Source organism: Herpailurus yagouaroundi, unplaced genomic scaffold (genome assembly GCF_014898765.1).
Source record: "Herpailurus yagouaroundi ecotype Mexico unplaced genomic scaffold, PumYag 210, whole genome shotgun sequence".
Lineage (NCBI taxonomy): Eukaryota > Metazoa > Chordata > Mammalia > Carnivora > Felidae > Herpailurus > Herpailurus yagouaroundi.
The window spans coordinates 18979742-18998702 of record NW_024412441.1 but is presented as its reverse complement, the minus strand read 5'-3'; the positions used below and the strand labels follow the sequence as shown (position 1 = coordinate 18998702).

Here is an 18961-nt window from a genome sequence, read left to right as displayed (position 1 = left end):
TTATTTTATTTTATTTTATTTTATTTTATTTTATTTTATTTTATTTTTGAGACAGAGAGAGACAGAGCATGAGCAGGGAAGGGGCAGAGAGAGAGGGAGACACAGAATGTGAAGCAGGCTCCAGGCTCTGAGCTGTCAGCACAGAGCCTGACGCGGGGCTCGAACTCATGAACTGTGAGATCATGACCTGCGCCAAAGTTGGACGCTTAACCGACTGAGCCACCCAGGCGCCCCTAAAGTTTTGTCTTTAACAACAATAATATTTATCTTATAGAATAATTGAAACTGTGGCAAGAATAGAACTACAGACCAAACGTATATGTGTTGCAACTAGCTTTGGAGTTGAGACTTTTAAGTGGGAAAACTTGTTTTCTAAACACATTAAAAATAATGACCATTTGACCACCTTACCTCATGGATTTTATGTATAGACATTTGAAAGCTGTATTTATCTTTCCCAGGGTATTTGTATGTACTATTATCACCTATATTGTGTAAAGTTCCTTATAATCTAAGTGTACTATCAAAAGATCTCCCTCATTTTGTCTTCCATATTGTTGTTTTTTTTCAAGTTAAAAAATATATGTATATATGTGTGTATATATGTATATATACACACACACACACACATATATAATATATGTGTGTGTGTATATATATACATATATATATATATATATATATATATATATATATATATATATATATAATAATTTTGTCCTTGCAGCACTTAAATGCAGAAAGGTCTTACAAGTCCCAGATTTCTACCTTACACAAGTCTGTTGTAAAGATGGAAGAGGAACTTCAGAAGGTTCAGTTTGAAAAAGTGTCTGCCCTTGCAGATTTATCTTCCACAAGGGAACTTTGTATTAAACTTGACTCAAGCAAAGAACTTCTTAATCGACAGCTGGTTGCTAAAGATCAAGAAATAGAAATGGTATGTAATACACTTTTAAGTGGTTCTTTTAATATTATTGCTACTATAAAATTACTATAATCTTAGAAAAACAAATTGTTTTTATAAAATATTACATCAAGCCATGTCTATTAAATTTAGATTTTATTTCTAAAGTCCAAGAGATAAATTTCTAACACAGCTGTGTTCCAACAATTCATGAAGTAACAGAAACTTTTCCCTTGAGCATGCATTTACTTTTAGCCAGAAGAATTATAAAACACACTGACATAGAAATCAGCAAAGAACTATGAGGTTGGGATTTACTCAACTAATTGTATTCTTTTAAGCTAAATTTATTTTAAGCTATAATTCAGTCAATTGTATCTGCTGACATTGTGTTTGCCACCATGAATAAAGGTTCAAAACATGAATGGATCTAGAGGATATTATGCTAAGTGAAATACACCAGACAGAGAAAGACAGATACAATATGATTTCACTTATATGTGGAATCTATAAAACAAAACAAATGAATAATCTGACCCATAAATACAGAGAACAAAATGATGGTTGCCAGAGGGGAGGAGTGGGGTGATAGGCAAAATGGGTGAAGGAAAGTAGGAGATACAGGCTTCCAGTTATGGATTAGTAAGTCATGTGGATAAAAGGTATAGCATAGGGAATACATTCAATGGTATTGTAATATTATTCATGATGATAGACGGTAACTGCACTTGTGGTGAGCATAGCCTAACATACAGAGTTATTGAACCACTATGTTGTACTCCTGAAACTAATATAACACATACTCAAAAGAAGAAGAAGAAGAGGAGGAGGAGGAGGAAGAGGAGGAGGAGGAGGAAGAAGAAGAGGAAGAGAAGGAAAAGGAAGAAAAAAGAATAGAAAAAGAGACATAGGCCTTTTCTCCCGAGGACCTCCCAGTATTGATATGCAAATTATTTGTGTGAATGTTATACTAGTAAAAAATATTCAGGGTTTTAGAAAGGGAATTCCTAATTGGCCTACGGGTGTCAGGGAGGAGTTCACAAGGATGTACTACTGAGCTCAGAAGGAGTAAAGCACCCATTCAGAGGAAGCAGCAACATAGACAACAGTATGGAGTTATAAATGAATTCTTGGGGCACCTGGGTTGCTCAGTTGGTTAAGTGTCTGACTCTTGATTTCAGCTCAGGTCATCATCTTACGGCTTTGTGGATTTGAGCCCCACATTGGGCTCTGTGCTGACAGTGTGAAGCCTGCTTGGGATTCTTTCTCCCTCTCCCTCTATCTCTGCACTTCCCCCACTTGCACTGTCTCTGTCTCTCTCAAAATAAATAAATTAAAAAAAATAAATGAATTCTTGAGTGAATAGTAAATGATTTGCAGTGGCCATTGTGGCATTCACAGGTCAATGTGGCTGGAGATGTATCTGGAGAGATAGTTGGAGCCCTGATCCTAAGGGGATATGTATACAAGTTGTATAATGTAATTGAATTTACCCAAAGAATACAAAAGTACTAATTCAAAAGGATACATGTATCCTGATGTTTATAGCAGCATTATCTACAATAACCAAGTTTTGGAAACAGCCCAAGTGTCCACTGACTGATGAATGGATAAAGAAGATGTGGTATATTTACACAATGGAATATTACTCAGTCATAAAGAAGAATGAAATTTTGCCATTTGCAGTGACATGGATGGAGCTAGAGAGTATTGTACTAAGTGAAATAAGTCAGTAAGTAAAAGACAAATACCGTATTATTTCACTTACATGTGGAATTTAAGAAACAGATAAGCAAATGGAAAAAAAGAGAGAAACCAAGAAACATACTCTTAACTACAGAGAACAAACTGATGGTTACCAGAGAAGAGGTGGATGGGGGGGGGGGTGGTTAAATAGGTGATTGGGATTAAGGAGTCCACTTGTTTTGATGAACACCAAGTGTTGTACAGAAGTGTTGAATCGCTATATCATACACCTGAAACTGATATTACATTGTATGTTAACTAACTGGAATTTAAATAAAAACTTTTAAAAAGTTGACAAATTGTGGTCATCTTTACAGTTCCCATTTTTAAATTTTTCTAATCTACTGTTTGTGAAGAGGATATGATGGATTTGAGAATCATGAGTCTGTTGGTTTCTCTAAGAATCCACTGTTGGGGCACCTGGTGGCTCAGTCAGTTGAGCATTAGATTTCAGCTCAGGTCATGATCTCATAGTTCGTGGGTTTGAGCCCCACGTCAGGCTCTGTGCTGACCACCTGCTCAGAGCCTGGAGCCTGCTTCGGATTCTGTGTCTCCTTCTCTCTCTTCCCCTCCGCCGCTCACACTTTGTCTCACTCTGTTTCTCAAAAATAAATAAATGTAAAAAAAGAATGCACTGTTAATATTTTATTAACGCTTTGTCTCACTGTTTCTCAAAAATAAATAAATGTAAAAAAATGTAAAAAAAGAATGCACTGTTAATATTTTATTAACTAAGTGGTATATGCAAGAATTTTCTAACTCTTCCTTTAATATTTCACCAAGAACTTTAAAAACAATTTTTTTTAATGTTTATTCATTTTTGAGAGACAGAGAGAGACAGAATGTGAGCGGAGTAGGGGCAAAGAGAGAGGGAGACACAGAATCCAAAGCAGACTCCAGGCTCTTAGCTGTCAGCACAGAGCCTGACACGGGCTTAAACCCATGAACCGCAAGATCATGACCTGAGCTGAAGTCAAGATTTTTAACTGACTGAGCCACCCAGGCACCCCTCAGCAAGAATTTTTTAATGATGAAAGTAACTCATGAATAGATTCTCCCTGTAAAAATTCAAATGATATGTCCTTAAGTTTTTCTTTAAAAATATTTTTTACTTGCTGTTTTCAAATTGGGAAACTAACACATGTCGTTACAACTGAAACAATATTAAGATGAAATACCAGAAAATATTATCCCAAAGTTTCTTAAAATGGTAATACATCATGACTAAGTAGTATATAGTCCAATAATTTTCTTTAAGCTTTAAAATCATTACCCTTAGAGGTACAACAGTATATAAAGTTGAAAGTGGTTTATATTAATTTTTAAACATTTTGAGGATGGTTACTTCAAGTTTTGTAGCTTCTTTACTCTTCTCATAGTTTTTTCTATTTTTTCTTTTATTTTGTTAAAATACACATAACCTTTTCTGTCTTAACCATTTTTAAGTGTACAGTTCAGTGGTATTAAATACATTCATATTGTTGTGCAGCCTTCACCACTGTCCATGCCCATATCTTTTCATCTTGTAAATCTGAAACTCTATACCTATTAAATAATAACCTCTTATTCACCCCTTTCCCAAGCCCCTGGCAACCATCATTATACTTTCTCTCTTTATGATTTTTACTACTCAAAGGGCCTCATATAAGTGGATTCATATAGTATTTGTCTTTTTGTGACTGGCTTATTTCACTTAGCATAATGTCCTCAAGGTGCATCAATGTTGTAGCATATTACAGGATTTATTTCCATTTTAAGGCTGAATAATATTCCATTGTATGAATATACTACATTTTGCTTATCCATTCATCATCCAGTAGACTCTTGCATGGCTTCCATGTTTTAGTTATTGTGAATAATGCTGCTTTGCCCATGAGTGTACAAATATCTCTTCAAGGCCTTTCTTTTAGTTCTTTTGTATTTATATCAAAAACTGGATTTCTGGATCTTATGGCAATTCTATTTTTAATTTTTTTGAGGAAATTTTGTTCTTTTTTCTACAGTGACTGTACCATTTTACATTCCCACCAACAGTGCACTTGGGTTCTGGTTTCTCTACATCCTTGCCAACACTGATTATGTTTTAGTTTTGTTTTTTCTGTTTATGATAATAGCTATCTTAATGGATGCAAAGTGGCCAGGCTAAGTCTAACAGTATTTTTTTTAATGTTTATTTATTTATTTGAGAGAAAAAGAGAGGGTGCACACTAGCAGGGGAGGGGCAGAGAGAGAGGGAGAGAGAAAATCCCAAGCAGGCTCCATGCTGACAGCACAGGGCTCAAACTTGTGATCATGACCCGAGCCGAAATCAAGAGTCCAACGCTTAACCCACTGAGCCACCCAGGTGCCCCCTAACTGCATTTTAAAATACTCCTGACATGTAACCAAAATCTATAAGGAACTTATCAAACTCAACACTTAAGAAACAAGCAACCCTGTTAAGAAATGTGCAGAAGATATGAACAGACACTTTTCAAAGAAGACATCCAGATGGCTAACAGATGCACAAAAAGATGCTCACCATCACTCATCATCAGGGAAGTACAAATCAAAATTATGTTGAGATACCACCTCACTCCTTTCAAAATGACTAAAATTAACAACACAAGAAACAACAGGTGTTAGTGAGGATGTGGAAAAAGGGGAATCGTCTTGTACCGTTGGTGGGAATGCAAACTGGTGCAGCCACTCTGGAGAACATTATGGATTTCCTCAAAAAACTAAAAATGGAGCCACCATATGATCCAGCAATTGCCCTGTTAGGTATTTACCCAAAGGAAAAATAATACAGATTAGAAGGGGTACATGCACCCCAATATTTATAGCAGCATCGCAACAATAGCCAAACTATGGAGACAGCCCAAATGTCCATCAACTGATGAATGGATAAAGAAGATGTGGTATATATACACAATGGAATACTACTTAGCCATCAAAAGGAATGAAATCTTACCATTTGGAATGACATGGATGAAGCCAGAATGTATTATGCTAGGGGGAAATAAGTCAATCAGAGAAAGACAAATACTATATAATATCACTTGTGTGGAATTATGAAATGAAACAGATGCATGTATGGGAAGGGTGGAGGGGGAGAGAGAGGGAAACAAACCACAGAGAACAAAATAAGAGAACAAATTGAGGATTCATGGAGGGAGGCAGGTAGAAGATGGGTTAGATAGGTGATGATGAGTATTAAGGAGGGCACTTGTGATGAGCACTGGGTGTTGAATGTAAGTGACACATCAGTGAATTCTACTCCTGAAACCACTATTGCACACTATGTTAGCTAACTAAAATTAAAATTTTTTTTCTCTTGTGTTGCCTGGGTGGCTCAGTCGGTTAAGCATCCGACTTCAGCTCGGGTCATGATCTTGCAGTTTGAGAGTTTGAGCCCCACGTTGGGCTCTGTGCTGACATCTCAGAGCCTGGAGCCTGATTCTGATTCTGTGTCTCCCTCTCTCTTTTCTCCTCCCCACTCATGCTCTGTCTCTCTCTCAAAAATAAATGAACATTAAAAAATATTTAAGAATTTTTTGCCTTGAAATTTAGTTATTTACATATATGTGTTTATACATTACATAATAAACTGTAATTTCAAGTGTTAGAGCCATCTTATTTATCTTTGTATTTCTTTAGCTGTACTATGCATATAGGGGACACTCAAATAATTTTGTCTAAACTAAAATTTTATTTTGAGGTATTATAGATTCACATGCAATTGTAAGAAATAACACAAAGTATCCTTTACCTGGTCTCCCCAATGGTAACCTCTTGAAAAACTATTGTATAATATCACAACCAGGATGTTGACATTGAATCAGGCAGAGTATAGAACATTTCCATCACAGGATCCATCATGTTGCCCTTTTGTAACCCTGTCTACTTCCCTCCTATCCCCAGCCCCTCCTTAACTCATAGCAACCACTAATCTAGTCTCCATTTCTATAATTTTGTCACTTCAAGAATGTTATATGAATAGAATCATATGGTATGTAACCTTTTGGGATTGGATTTTTTCACTCAGCATGATTCTCTGAAGATTTATCTAGGTTGTTGTATATACTAGTAGTTCATTCCTTTTCATTGCTAAGCAGTATTCCATGCTATGGGTGTAACACAGTTTGTTTGATTATCCATTGAATAACACCTGGGCTATTTCCAGTTTTTGGATCTTACAAATAAAACAATTGTAAACATTGTCTTGATGTTTTTGTGTGAAACTAAGTCTTCATTTTTCTGTAAATGCCCAGGAATGCAGTTTTTAGATCATATGGTAGTTGTATGATTCATTTTTTAAGAAAGTGCCAAACTGTTTACCATTTTGCATTCCCACCAACAATGTGTGAGGGATCAGTTTTCCACATCTTTGTCAGCATTTGGTGGTGTCATTTTTTTTATTTTAACCATTCTGATATGTGTATATTGTATGTGTATTATGGTCTAATTGCACTTCCCTAAATTAATGAAGTGGAACATACTTTTATATGATTATTTGTCTTTATATATCTTCTTTGGTGAAACATCTCTTTTGTATCATTGGATTGTTTGCTTTTTAAATGCTGAATATTAGGAGTTCTTTATATATTTTAGATACTGGTCCGTTATCAGATGTGTGGTTTGCAAATATTTTCTCACATAGTGTGAGAAGTTTTCATCTTCTTATCAGTGTCTTTCTCAGAGCGAAAGTTTAAGTTTTGATGATGTGGAGTTTATCAATTTTCCCTTTATGAATTGTGTTTTTGGTTTTAAGTGTAAAAATACTTTGCAAAGCTCTCAATCCCAAAGATTTTTCCTAGGATTTATTCTAAAAATGTGATAGTTTTATGTTTCACATTTAATGTCATGATCCATTTTGAGTCAATTGCTGCGTAAGGTGTGAGGTTTTCATCAAGGTTCATTTTTTGCCTATGGGTGTCCAATTGTTTTGGTAATTTTGTTGAAAAAGAATTTCATCCTCCATTAAATGGATTTTTTTACATTTGTGAAAAATCATTTGGATGTATATGAGTGGGTATATTTCTTGGTTTTCTATGCTTTTGCATTTGTCTATATATCTGTCTGACCCAATACCACACAGTTTTGGTTACTGTAGCTATATAATAAGTCTTTAGCTCAGGTAGACTGATTTTATCCACTTTATTCTGCTTTTTCAAAATTGTCTTAACTATTCTCATCTCCTTGCCTTTCCATATAAATTTTAGAATAGTCTATTTTCGCAAAAAAAAAAAAAAAATCTTGCTGGGGTTTTGATAGGAATCACATTAACCCTGGGAAGAACTGACATCCTTACTAGGTTGAGGCTTCGAATTGATGAACATGGTATATCTTATTTAGATCTTCTTTGATTTCTTTTATTAGCTGTGCATAGTTTACAGCATGTAAGTTCTGTACCTGTTTTGTCAGATTTACAAATACAGAGCACAAAAAATTTTCCCTTTTTTTGAGCTACTGTAAATGGTACTGTAGTTTTAATTTTGCTGTCAATATGCTTATTACAAGTATATAGAAGTATTGAGTTTTGAATATTTATCTTACATTCTCTGACCTTGCTGAACTCACTTCCGGGATCTAGGAATTTTTCTGTAGATTCCTTAAAATTTTTTTTTTAATTTTTTTTTCAACGTTTATTTATTTCTGGGACAGAGAGAGACAGAGCATGAACGGGGGAGGGGCAGAGAGAGGGAGACACAGAATCGGAAACAGGCTCCAGGCTCCGAGCCATCAGCCCAGAGCCTGACGCGGGGCTCGAACTCCCGGACTGGGAGATCGTGACCTGGCTGAAGTCGGACGCCCAACCGACTGCGCCACCCAGGCGCCCCAAAATTTTTTATGTAGACAAGCATGTTATCTGAAAATGGGGATTTTATTTCTTCATGTTCAGTTTTTATCCCTTTTCTTGCCTTTTTACAGTGGTTTAGTTCTATGTTGAAGAAGAGTGGTGAAAGTCCTTTCTTCCAATCTTAGGGGAAAAGCAGTCAGTCTTTTACCATTAAGTAAAACTGTTATCTGTACAATTTTGTAGATGCTTTTTATCAAGTTGGGGAAGTTTCTTTCTTCCTATATTTCTGAGAACTTTTATTATGAATGAGTATTGAATTTTTGTCAATTGCTTTTTCTGCATCAATTAATATACTCGTGTGATTTTTTTTTCTTTAGCCTGTTATGTTTGGTTATGTTAATTGATTTTTGAACTCTGAACCAGGCTTGCATTCCTGTAATCACTCAGATAATTTTAAATGAGAAAGGAGAGGTTAAAGGAAAAAGATCTATATCTCCTTCTTCATTCTCCAATGGAAATTATTTAAAGCACTAGAATTAGGAATTTTAGAATCTTTTATAGTCTTAGTTTTCTTTGCTTTGTTTTTAAAAAAATTTTTTAATGTTTATTTTTTGAGAGAGAGAGAGAGACAGTGTGTGAATTGGGGAGGGGCAGAGAGAGAGGGAGACACAGAATCTGAAGCAAGCTCCAGGCTCTGAGCTGTCAGCACAGAGCCCGACATGGGGCTCGAACTCATGGACTGTGAGATCATGACCTGAGCCAAAGTCAGCCCCGGTGCCCAGGTGCCCCGGTTTTCTTTGTTTTAAAAAATATGTATTTATTGAGTGTTAGTTCATAACCCTCCTGGGAGCTTCCGAGGTGTAATTTGAAATTAGTCCCTGTACTCAAGAGGGCAGGAAGAGGCCAAAAATTGAGGCAGACCACTCCAGGTTGGGAGGTGGCAGTTTTATTTGCAAAAGGAACTTATGTATGAAGTTTGTCTTGGGCAGCAGCAAGATGAATGGATCCTTGCATTCACCCACCAATACATAAAACCTTATAAAGCATCCCAAAGTCGGCTCAGTCATGTATACTGTGTAGGTGTTTTCAATATCATATATTACTATCTCAAGGCTATGTCCTTGGAGCAGCCTCTGGGAGTGGGGGAGGCAAGTGGAACCCACATTTCAAGGACAGGGGAGGGAGTAAAGAGCTTTTGAGTGTCTAGGTCTAGTTAATAGGTGAATTGGTGGTCGCATCTTTTTGAAGATGTTCCACAAAACTAAGATATATATACCATACCAATTCACCTAGGTTGTAGTTTTCTATTTTCCAAATAAATATAGTATATCTTTCTCTTATCTAACTCTTCTCAAGAGGAGTGTTAAGAACAGGAATTCCAAATACCCTTCCTTTAATGTTCTTTAATTAATAGTTGTGTTATGGATGATTTCCTTCAGAATAATATGAGAAGTCTTTGGAGAATCTCATTTAATTTTTAATGAAACAAAAGATTTTTAAAAGTGTTATCATCATCTTAGGTTACGGTGGATTTCAGAACCATTCTCCTATAATAATTGTTTTGTTTTATTTCCTTTTAGCCCTTTTCTTTTCCTAGCCAGATTTTTATGTTGTTTTACATATTTGCAATAGTAGCATATTACAATTGACTATTCTACTTTTCACTACTTCCCTATTGCTGGGCAATAAAAAATTTCAGATTTTTAATTTGTATATAAAACAACCTTGTAATTATTTTGTTGCATAAAACTTTTGTCACATTTTGCATTTTATTCTTAAGATGTATTTCTAGAAGTGGGAATTTGAGCATATATAGCCAGAGAGATTTCAAAAAGTGATGATACACAGTTAAGAAGAAACTAGTGGTTCTCTGCTGGGCAGAAGTTTCTGAATATTATGAAGCAGAAGTGCTTTCTCTTTGGTCTCCACCACAGAAGTGAGATGATGAAGGGAATGTCAGTCATCATTTGAAAAGCATGGCAAGAAGATGTACTTGTGCTGCTGCTGTGACTCTAAGGCCTACCACTTTTAGAAGTTGATGTGGCAAAGGTGGCTATCCTGCCAAGTAGAAGAGAAAGTATAGCTGTGGTGTAAAGGCTAAAAGTTGAAGTACCACTGGGACCAGTCCAGTGAGTCATGTAAAAGTTGTATACCACCCGATTCAGGCATGGATTCCATGAACGAGCAACACCTGAACCCAGGAGGGCAGCTGTTGCATTATCCGGTTCATCCTAAGGATTTCAGCAGTTAGTCATGAAATGAAAGTTTTTGAAGGAACTAGTAACTTCATGAAAACAAGAAGCAAAACAATAGGCTACTTAGAAGTTTAATAAAGAACCATGGAAAGTGATAGCTAAAAGGACCTCTCCTGGAGTCAGAGCAAGCCTTAAAGACTTACCCAAAACTGCCCTGGAAGGGATCCAAATTTAATTGCATCAGACTGTAAAGCAATTTGTACCCCTAGGCCATTGTCAAAATCAGTAGACTGGTCAGCTAGCAATTAATAGAGGCTAATATTTAGATGATACCAGTAGAGACAGGCCAGCTAGAAACTTAATACAAGATCAGGGACAGAGAAAGGTAGGCTGGCTAAATCCACTGTCATCCCAAGAGAATGGTTTAGAGAGACTATGAACATGCTGATGGTAAATGAATCAGAGTGATTGTGCACATACCTTGAGAAGCAACATCAGAAGCTGTACACTGCAAGGAAAATATACTTCATGGAAACTGTCCAGAGGAGGGAGGGTGGGAGGGCAGGAGGAAGTACAGACCACAATAAGCCCTGAGGTGGGGAGGAGTATTCCTGAGTATTCAGAGTATTCAGGAGTATTCCGAGTTGTTACAATATGGTATCTTAAATGTCCAATTTTCAACAACAATTTGATTTTCAAAGAAACAGGAAAGTGTGACTCATCCACAGGTAAATAAAGCAAGTAAAAGAAACTGCCTTTGAGAACCGTTTATAATTTCTATATCCTTATTATTATTCTCTATTGATGAGACATTGTCATCATACATTCCTTTACTTCTTTAAACATGGTTTCCTTTAGTTCTTTGAACTAAAATATTTACTTATATATTAAAATATTTATAGTTATTTGAACTAAAATATTTAGAATAGCTGCTTTGAATCCTTTATCTGTTAAATTTGACTATTATATACTTGCTCTCTTTTATTCTATCAACTTATTTTAAAGATATATTAATTAAAAAGTAATTACAACAATATATTATGGGACTTATTTCATATAGATGTAACATGTAAAATTCTAATAGCACTAAAGAGGGGAGGAGGAAATAGAGCTATATAGTAATAATATTTCTGTATTTATCTGGAAGTAAACGGTTCAACAATAATAGTTGGAAATGTCAATACAGCACTCTCAGTAAGGAAGAGAGCAACTAGACAGAACATCAACAAGGAAATAGAAGACTCCAACAAAACTAAAATCAAACTAGAGTTAACATATCTATGTTAACAACAGTAGAATACACGGTTTTCTCAACTACATGAATGATCCTCTAGGATAGTCCAAATGTTAGGCCATAAAACAAGCCTCAATAAATTTAAAAGGATTCAAATCATATTCTCCCACCAGAATGCAATTATTAGGAATCAATAAAAGAAGGAAATTTGGGAAATTCACAAGTAAATGGAAATTGAACAACGCACTCCCCAATATCAGTAACTCAAAGAAGAAATCACAAAGAATAAAGAAAATTAGATTAATGAAAATGAAAAAATGTGCCCAAATTTACAAGATGCCAATTCAAGCAATACTTACAGGGAAATTATAGCTTTATAATTTATGTCTATATGTTTTTAAAAAAGAAAGATCTCAAATCACTAATCTAAGCTGGAAAAAGAGAAGCAAACTAAATCTAAAGGAAGTGGAATGAAAGAAATTATGAAGATTAGAGCATGAATTAATAGAAAACAAGATGGGAAACAGTAGAAAACATCAAAAAAACACAAAAGGTTGTTCTTTCACAATATCAACAAAATTGATAAAACTTTAGTTAGAATGAGTAAGTGTGTGTGTGTGAGAGAGAGAGAAGTCAAATTACTAAAACTAGGGATGAAAGGGGGACATCACTACCAATCATACAGAAAATAAAAGGATTATAAGGGAATATTATGAGCAACTAAATGCCAAAAATTACATAATTTAGGCGAAATCAATGTAAATTCCCAGAAAGACAGAAAGTACTGAAACTGTTAAGAAAAAATAGAAAATCTAAATATATCTATAACAAGTAATTAAATTGAGTTAGTGATTTCAAAACATCCATAAAGAAACGTTTAGACCCAGGTAGCTTTAGTTGTAAATTCTTCCAATGCTTAAAGATGAATTTTGTTTTTGGTGAAAATCCCTGACTTAATATCATACTTAATGTTGAAAGACTGAATGCTTTCCCCTTTTCTTGTCAGTAGCAAGATAAGAATGCTGTCTGCACCCCTTCTAATTCACCACTGCACTAGAGGTGCTAACCTGGGCAATTAGGCAAGAAAAAGAAATAAATGGCATCAGATTGGTAAAGAAGTAGAACTATCTTTATTCATAGATGACATGATCTTGGATATGAAAAATCCTAAGGAGTCTGCTAAAAACCTAAAATTAATAAATGAGTTAATCAAGGTTGCAGGATATAAGATCAGTGTACAATAATCAATTACATTTCGATATATTAGCAATGAACAATCCAAAAATGAAATGAAAACAATTCCATCAGATGGGATTGCATCAAGAGGAGATAAAGTACTTAGGAATAAATTTAACAAAAGTAGTGCCAAACTTATACTTTACAAAACTAGAAAACATTGCTAAAAAAATTTAAAGAGGACCTAAATAAATGGAAAGACATCCCATATTCATGGATTAGAAGACTAAACACTGTTAAAAAGGTAATACTACCCTAAAGTGACCTCCAGATTTAATACAATGCCTATCAGCATCCCAGCTTGTTTCTTTGTAGAAGTTAACAAGGTGATACAAAATTAATGTGGAAGTTCAAGTAAAACAATCTTGAAAAATAACAAAATTAGAGAACTAACACTTCCCATTTTCAAAACTGACTACAAAACTACAGTAATCAAGATAGTGCAATACTAGCATAAGAAAAGACATATAAGTCAGTAGAACAGAATTGAGAATCCAGAAACAAACTCTTACATTTGTGGCCAAATGATTTTCAAAAAATTGATGCCAGTACAATTTAATGGGGAAAGAATAGTCTTTTCAGTGAATGGTACTGGGACAACTGAACATCTGCATGGAAAAGAATGAACTTGGATTCCTATCACATACCATAAGATGGATTATAGTCCTGTAGGTAAGAGCTAAAATTATAAAACTTAATTAGGAAGTAGAAGTAAACCTTTGTGACTTTTGGTTAAGTAATCCACATCAAAATCACAAGCAACACAAGAAAAAATAAAATAATTTTATCAAAATAAAAACTTTTGTGCTGCAAATAAATTAAAAATATAATGCACAGACTGGTTAAAAATTATAAAGCATATATGTAAGAGAATCATATCTAGAAAATATAAAGAACTCTTACAACTTAACTAAAAAAATTGTCAAAAGATCTCAATAGACATTTCTCTATAGAAGAGACATAAATAGCCAATAAGTACATGAAAAAGTGCATAATATCATTAACGGAGAAATGCAAATCAAACTAAAGCATTTCACAACCACTAGAATGGCTGTAAAATAATTTTAAAAACAATAACAGGTATTGGCAAAGATGTAAAGAATTTGGAGCATTCAAAATTCAGACATTGCTATTGGAAATATAAGTTCACTTTGGAAAATATTTTGGCAGTTCTTCAAAATGTTAAAAATAGGATTACCATAAAGTCCAGAAACTTTACTCCTGTGTATCAAAGAGGAATGAAAATAGAGGTCCACTCTAAAACTAAGAACAAATGTTCTTAGCAGCATTATTTATACTAGCCAGAAGGTGTAAATAACTTATATGTTCCTACACCTATGCAACCAAATGTTATTTGTCAATAAAAGCAATGAAATATGGATACGTGCTATAACATGGATGATCCTTGAAAACATTATGCTAGGTAAAGGAAACAAGTCACAAATGACCACATATAAATTATGTTATTCCATTTATTTGAAATGTCTAAAAGAAGACAGATTATAGAGCCAGATAATAGATTGGGAAATGCCTAGGGATGGTGCTGCAGCAGGTGGGGTGGGTGCAGAGTGACTGTTAATCGATACTGAACTTCATTTTGGGATGATGAAACAGTTGTAACACTAGAGTATGAGAATGTGGCATGTTTGCACAACTCTGTTAATATATTAAAAACAATTATTTTTTCCATTGGATATAATTTCCTACTTTGTCAAAAATTAGTTGACCATATAGTTGTGGGTCCATTTCTGGGTTTTCTATTTTGTTCCATTGATCTGTCTGTTTTTGTGCCAGTGCTGTACCATCCTGATGACTACAGCTTTGTAATATAGCTTGTAATACAGATTGTAATATAGCAATCCAGAGTTGTGATACCACCAGCTTTGCTTTACTTTTTCAAGATTGCTTTGGCAATCGAGGTCCTTTGTGGTTCCATACACATTTTAGGTTTGTTCTAGCTGTGTGAAAAATTCTGGTATTATTTTGATAGGGATTATGTAGATTTTGGGCAGTAGTATAGACATTTGGATAATATTTCTCTTATGATCCACAAGCATGGAATATTTTTCATTTCTTTGTGTCTTCTTCAGTTTCTTTCATGAGTGTTCTATAGTTTTCAGCGTACTCATCTTTTACCTCTTTGGTTAGGTTTATTCCTAAGTATCTTATGGGTTTTGGTGCAGTTGTAAATGGGATCAGTTCCTTGATTTCTCTCTCTGCTGCTTCATTATTGGTGTATAGAAATGCAACTGATATCTGTACATTGATTTTTTATCCTATGATTTACTGAATTCATGGATCAGTTCTAGCAGTTTTGTAGGAGTCTTTTGGATTTTCTATATAGAGCATCCTGTCATCTGTGAATAGTGAAAGTTTGACTTCTTCCTTTCCAATTTGGATGTCTTTTATTTCTTTTTGTTGTCTGATTGCCAATGCTAGAACTTCAAGTACTGTGTTAAATAACAATAGTAAGAGTGGACATCTCTGTCTTGTTCCTGACCACATAGGAAAAGCTCTCAGTTTTTCCCTATTGAGGATAGTATTACCTGTGGGCCTTTTGTATATGGCCTTTATGATGTTGAGGTATGTTCCCTCTCTGTACTTTGTTGAGGCTTTTTATCAAGAACAGATGCTGCACTTTGTCCAATACTTTTTTCCTGCATCGATATTACTCAGCCATAAAAAAGAATGAAATCTTGCCATTTGCAATGATGTGGATGGAGCTAGAGTGTATTATGCTAACCAAAATAAATCAGAGAAAGACACCATAGAATTTCACTCATATGTGGAACTTAAGAAACAAAACAGATGAACATAGGGGAAAGAAAAAAGAGAGAGAGAGAGAGAAACAAACCATAAGGGACTCTTAACTATAGAAAACAAACTGAGGGTTGCTGGAGGGGAGGTGGGTGGGGGATGGGCTAAATGGGTGATGGGTTTTAAGGAGGGCGCTTGTTTGTAATGAGCATTGGGTGTTTAACTTAAGTGATGAATCACTAAATTCTACTCCTGAAACTAATATTACGCTATATGTTAACTAACTATAATTTAAATAAAAACTTGAAAAAAAATCCAATTGAATTGTACCTTTTATTTATTTATTTGAATTGTACCTTTTAAATGGGTGAGTTGTATGGTACGTAAATTATATTCCAATAAAGCTGCTGCTGCTGCTGCAAAAAAAGTCATGCTTCATTTTGTATTCTTGCTAGCAAAGTGTATGTACTTGCCATTGCCCATTAAAAAATTTTTTTTTTCTTTTTAGAGAAAGAGAGAGTGCATGCGTGAGTGGGGGAGAGGGCCAGAGGGGAGAACAAGATGGGGGGGCGGAGAGAATCTCAAGCAGGCTCCATGCTCACTGCAGAGCCCGACGCAGGGTTCAATCCCATGACCCTGGGATAATGACCCAGGCTGAAATCAAAAGTCAGACGCTCAACCGACTGAGCCACCCAGGTGCCATGCCATTGCCCATTTTAATGTTAACCAATACACACTAAGAAATCTGCCAATTTGATAAACTAGAACGGTGGTTCAGCTGAGAGATAGTTTGCTCCCCTGTGGCCATTCAGCAATATCTGGAGACATTTTTGATTGTCACAACTGGGGTGGGGGAATGCTACCAGCCTCTAATAAGTAGAGGCCAAGGATGCTGCTAAATATCCTACAGTGCATAAGGCATCTCCCTACACCGAATAATTATCCACCCCAAAATGTCAGTAGTGTCAAGATTAAGAAACCCTGTACTAGAAATAGCATCTTATTTCAATTTATACTCACTTGAATATTAGTAAGGGTAGTTTTTTTTCCCCACATGTTTACTAATGAGCTTTATTTTATAAATCATCTGTTCATATCATTAGTTCGTATTTCTCATCAATTTGTATGAGTTCCTTTTAGTAGTAAGATATTAGCCATTTTATTTATTGAGTTTCTTTTTAAAATTTTTTAAAAACTTGAGTATAGTTGAGACACAATGTTACATTAGTTTCAGGTGTACAACATAATGATTCAATAAGGGTATACTGATGCTGTGCTCACCTGTAGTATAGCTACCATTTGTCACGATACAAACAGTATATTTTTCCAGTTTCCTTATAAATTTCCATTAGGTTTATAATCAATATGTTTATTTTTTATATGGCTATACATCATTTTTAATTATATCTAGTCTAGACAGTTCTTCCCTACCTGCTCACCCCTCCCCCAATAATTTCATTTTTATTAAATTCTTTTTTCTTAGAGTTTTACTTTTGCATATTTAACTTAAAAAAAATTTTTTTTTACGTTTATTTATTTTTGAGACAGAGAGAGACAGAGCATGAACGGGGGAGGGGCAGAGAGAGAGGGAGACACAGAATCGGAAGCAGGCTCCAGGCTCCGAGCCATCAGCCCAGAGCCCGATGCGGGGCTCAGACTCATGGACCGCGAGATCGTGACCTGAGCTGAAGTCGGATGCTCAACCGACTGAGCCACCCAGGCGCCCCGCATATTTAACTTTTTAAATACATGTATAATTTATTGTAATGTGTATTATGAGATAAGGAATACTTTTTTTCTACATAATCAATGTCTGATCTTCTTTTGAAGAAACATTTGGCTTACAGAGCATTTTTGAGGCTCAAGATAACCTTCATAAAATGAAGCTTTCCACAGGTTTATACAAGAGAGAGAATGTGCAGTTATTCCTTATCTTCCTTAACTATGAAATGCGATAACATTCTATAAGGTAGTTAGGTGTTTGTAACTCACCTAACTCAGGACAAAGCAGTAGTCATGTATATCACCATGTCAATCTTGCAGAATTATATAAAGAAATATCAACACTGGAAATGGAAATTATTTGCAGTTTGGGATTATTAATAAGTCTTTACTTAAATTAATTTTGATCCTATCAAAAAAATTGGAGTTGGAGAAAGTGATCCTGTGTGTATATTTGGTAAGAAGGAGGATATTTCTAATTAAGAAATTAAAAGGGGTTTTGAATTTATAACCTAATACAGAAATTTTATGAGTCTCTGATAATCAGTTCAATAAATGAATGGGAATAAGTATAGATATCTTCCTATTATTGTACAGATGGAGAATGAGTTAGATTCTGCTCGCTCTGAAATAGAACTCCTCAGGAGTCAGATGACAAATGAGAGAATCTCTATGCAGAATCTAGAAGCTTTGCTGGTGGCCAATCGAGACAAAGAATATCAGTCTCAGATAGCGCTTCAAGAAAAAGAATCTGAAATTCAGCTTCTCAAAGAACACCTTTGTTTGGCAGAAAGTAAAATGTGAGTTGGTTAGCAACATAATAGCATAAAGTCATATTTTAAATAATTTTTATACTTTATAGGGTAGTCGAATTTTAAAGCTGGAATTTAGACAATTTAGTGCCCATCTTCTGCCATCGGTTAAACTGAGGACCAGAAACATTGTGATTTGCCTAAGATTTATTATTCATTTCTATTATATATTTATCTAAATGCGTCTAAATTTAAATTTAACCATCTCTGTTGATTATTTCCAACAGAGCTTTGGATACAGTAGAATGTCTGACCTAAAATATTACCTTGTAGAAATATTATAACAAGTTCTTAGAAAAAAAATTAAGCACTTAGGAAACCAGAAGAATGTTTCTATTTGTAGACCCACCTGGTATTGTTACCTAGTCTTTAGACTTGTCACATAGTATTTCCTTATGTACCTGTAAGTATATACTGGGTACTTGGAAGAACTCCCACATTCATATAATACTGAAGACCTTGCTTAGAGTACTGATTTTAGCTTAAAATTTTTTTAAATTTATTTTTGAGAGAGAGAGACAGAGAGTGAGCAGGAGAGGGGCAGAGAGAGAGAGAGAGAGAGAGAGAGAGAGA

At 34.9% G+C, this 18961-nt stretch overlaps 1 protein-coding gene across 7 annotated transcripts in view; it reads left to right on the top strand.

Annotated features, from left to right (window-relative positions):
- TSGA10 (testis specific 10) overlaps window positions 1–18961 on the top strand; it is a 160882-nt gene that overhangs the window by 130749 nt on the left and 11172 nt on the right. For 6 of the 7 annotated variants that reach the window (XM_040453996.1, XM_040453999.1, XM_040453997.1 and 3 more), the window contains 2 exons: window positions 728–937; window positions 18174–18376. In XM_040453996.1, coding sequence (XP_040309930.1) covers window positions 728–937; window positions 18174–18376 — 413 coding nt within the window. The remainder of the gene's footprint in view (window positions 1–727; window positions 938–18173; window positions 18377–18961) is intronic. The other variant, XR_005784263.1, reaches the window with a different exon arrangement.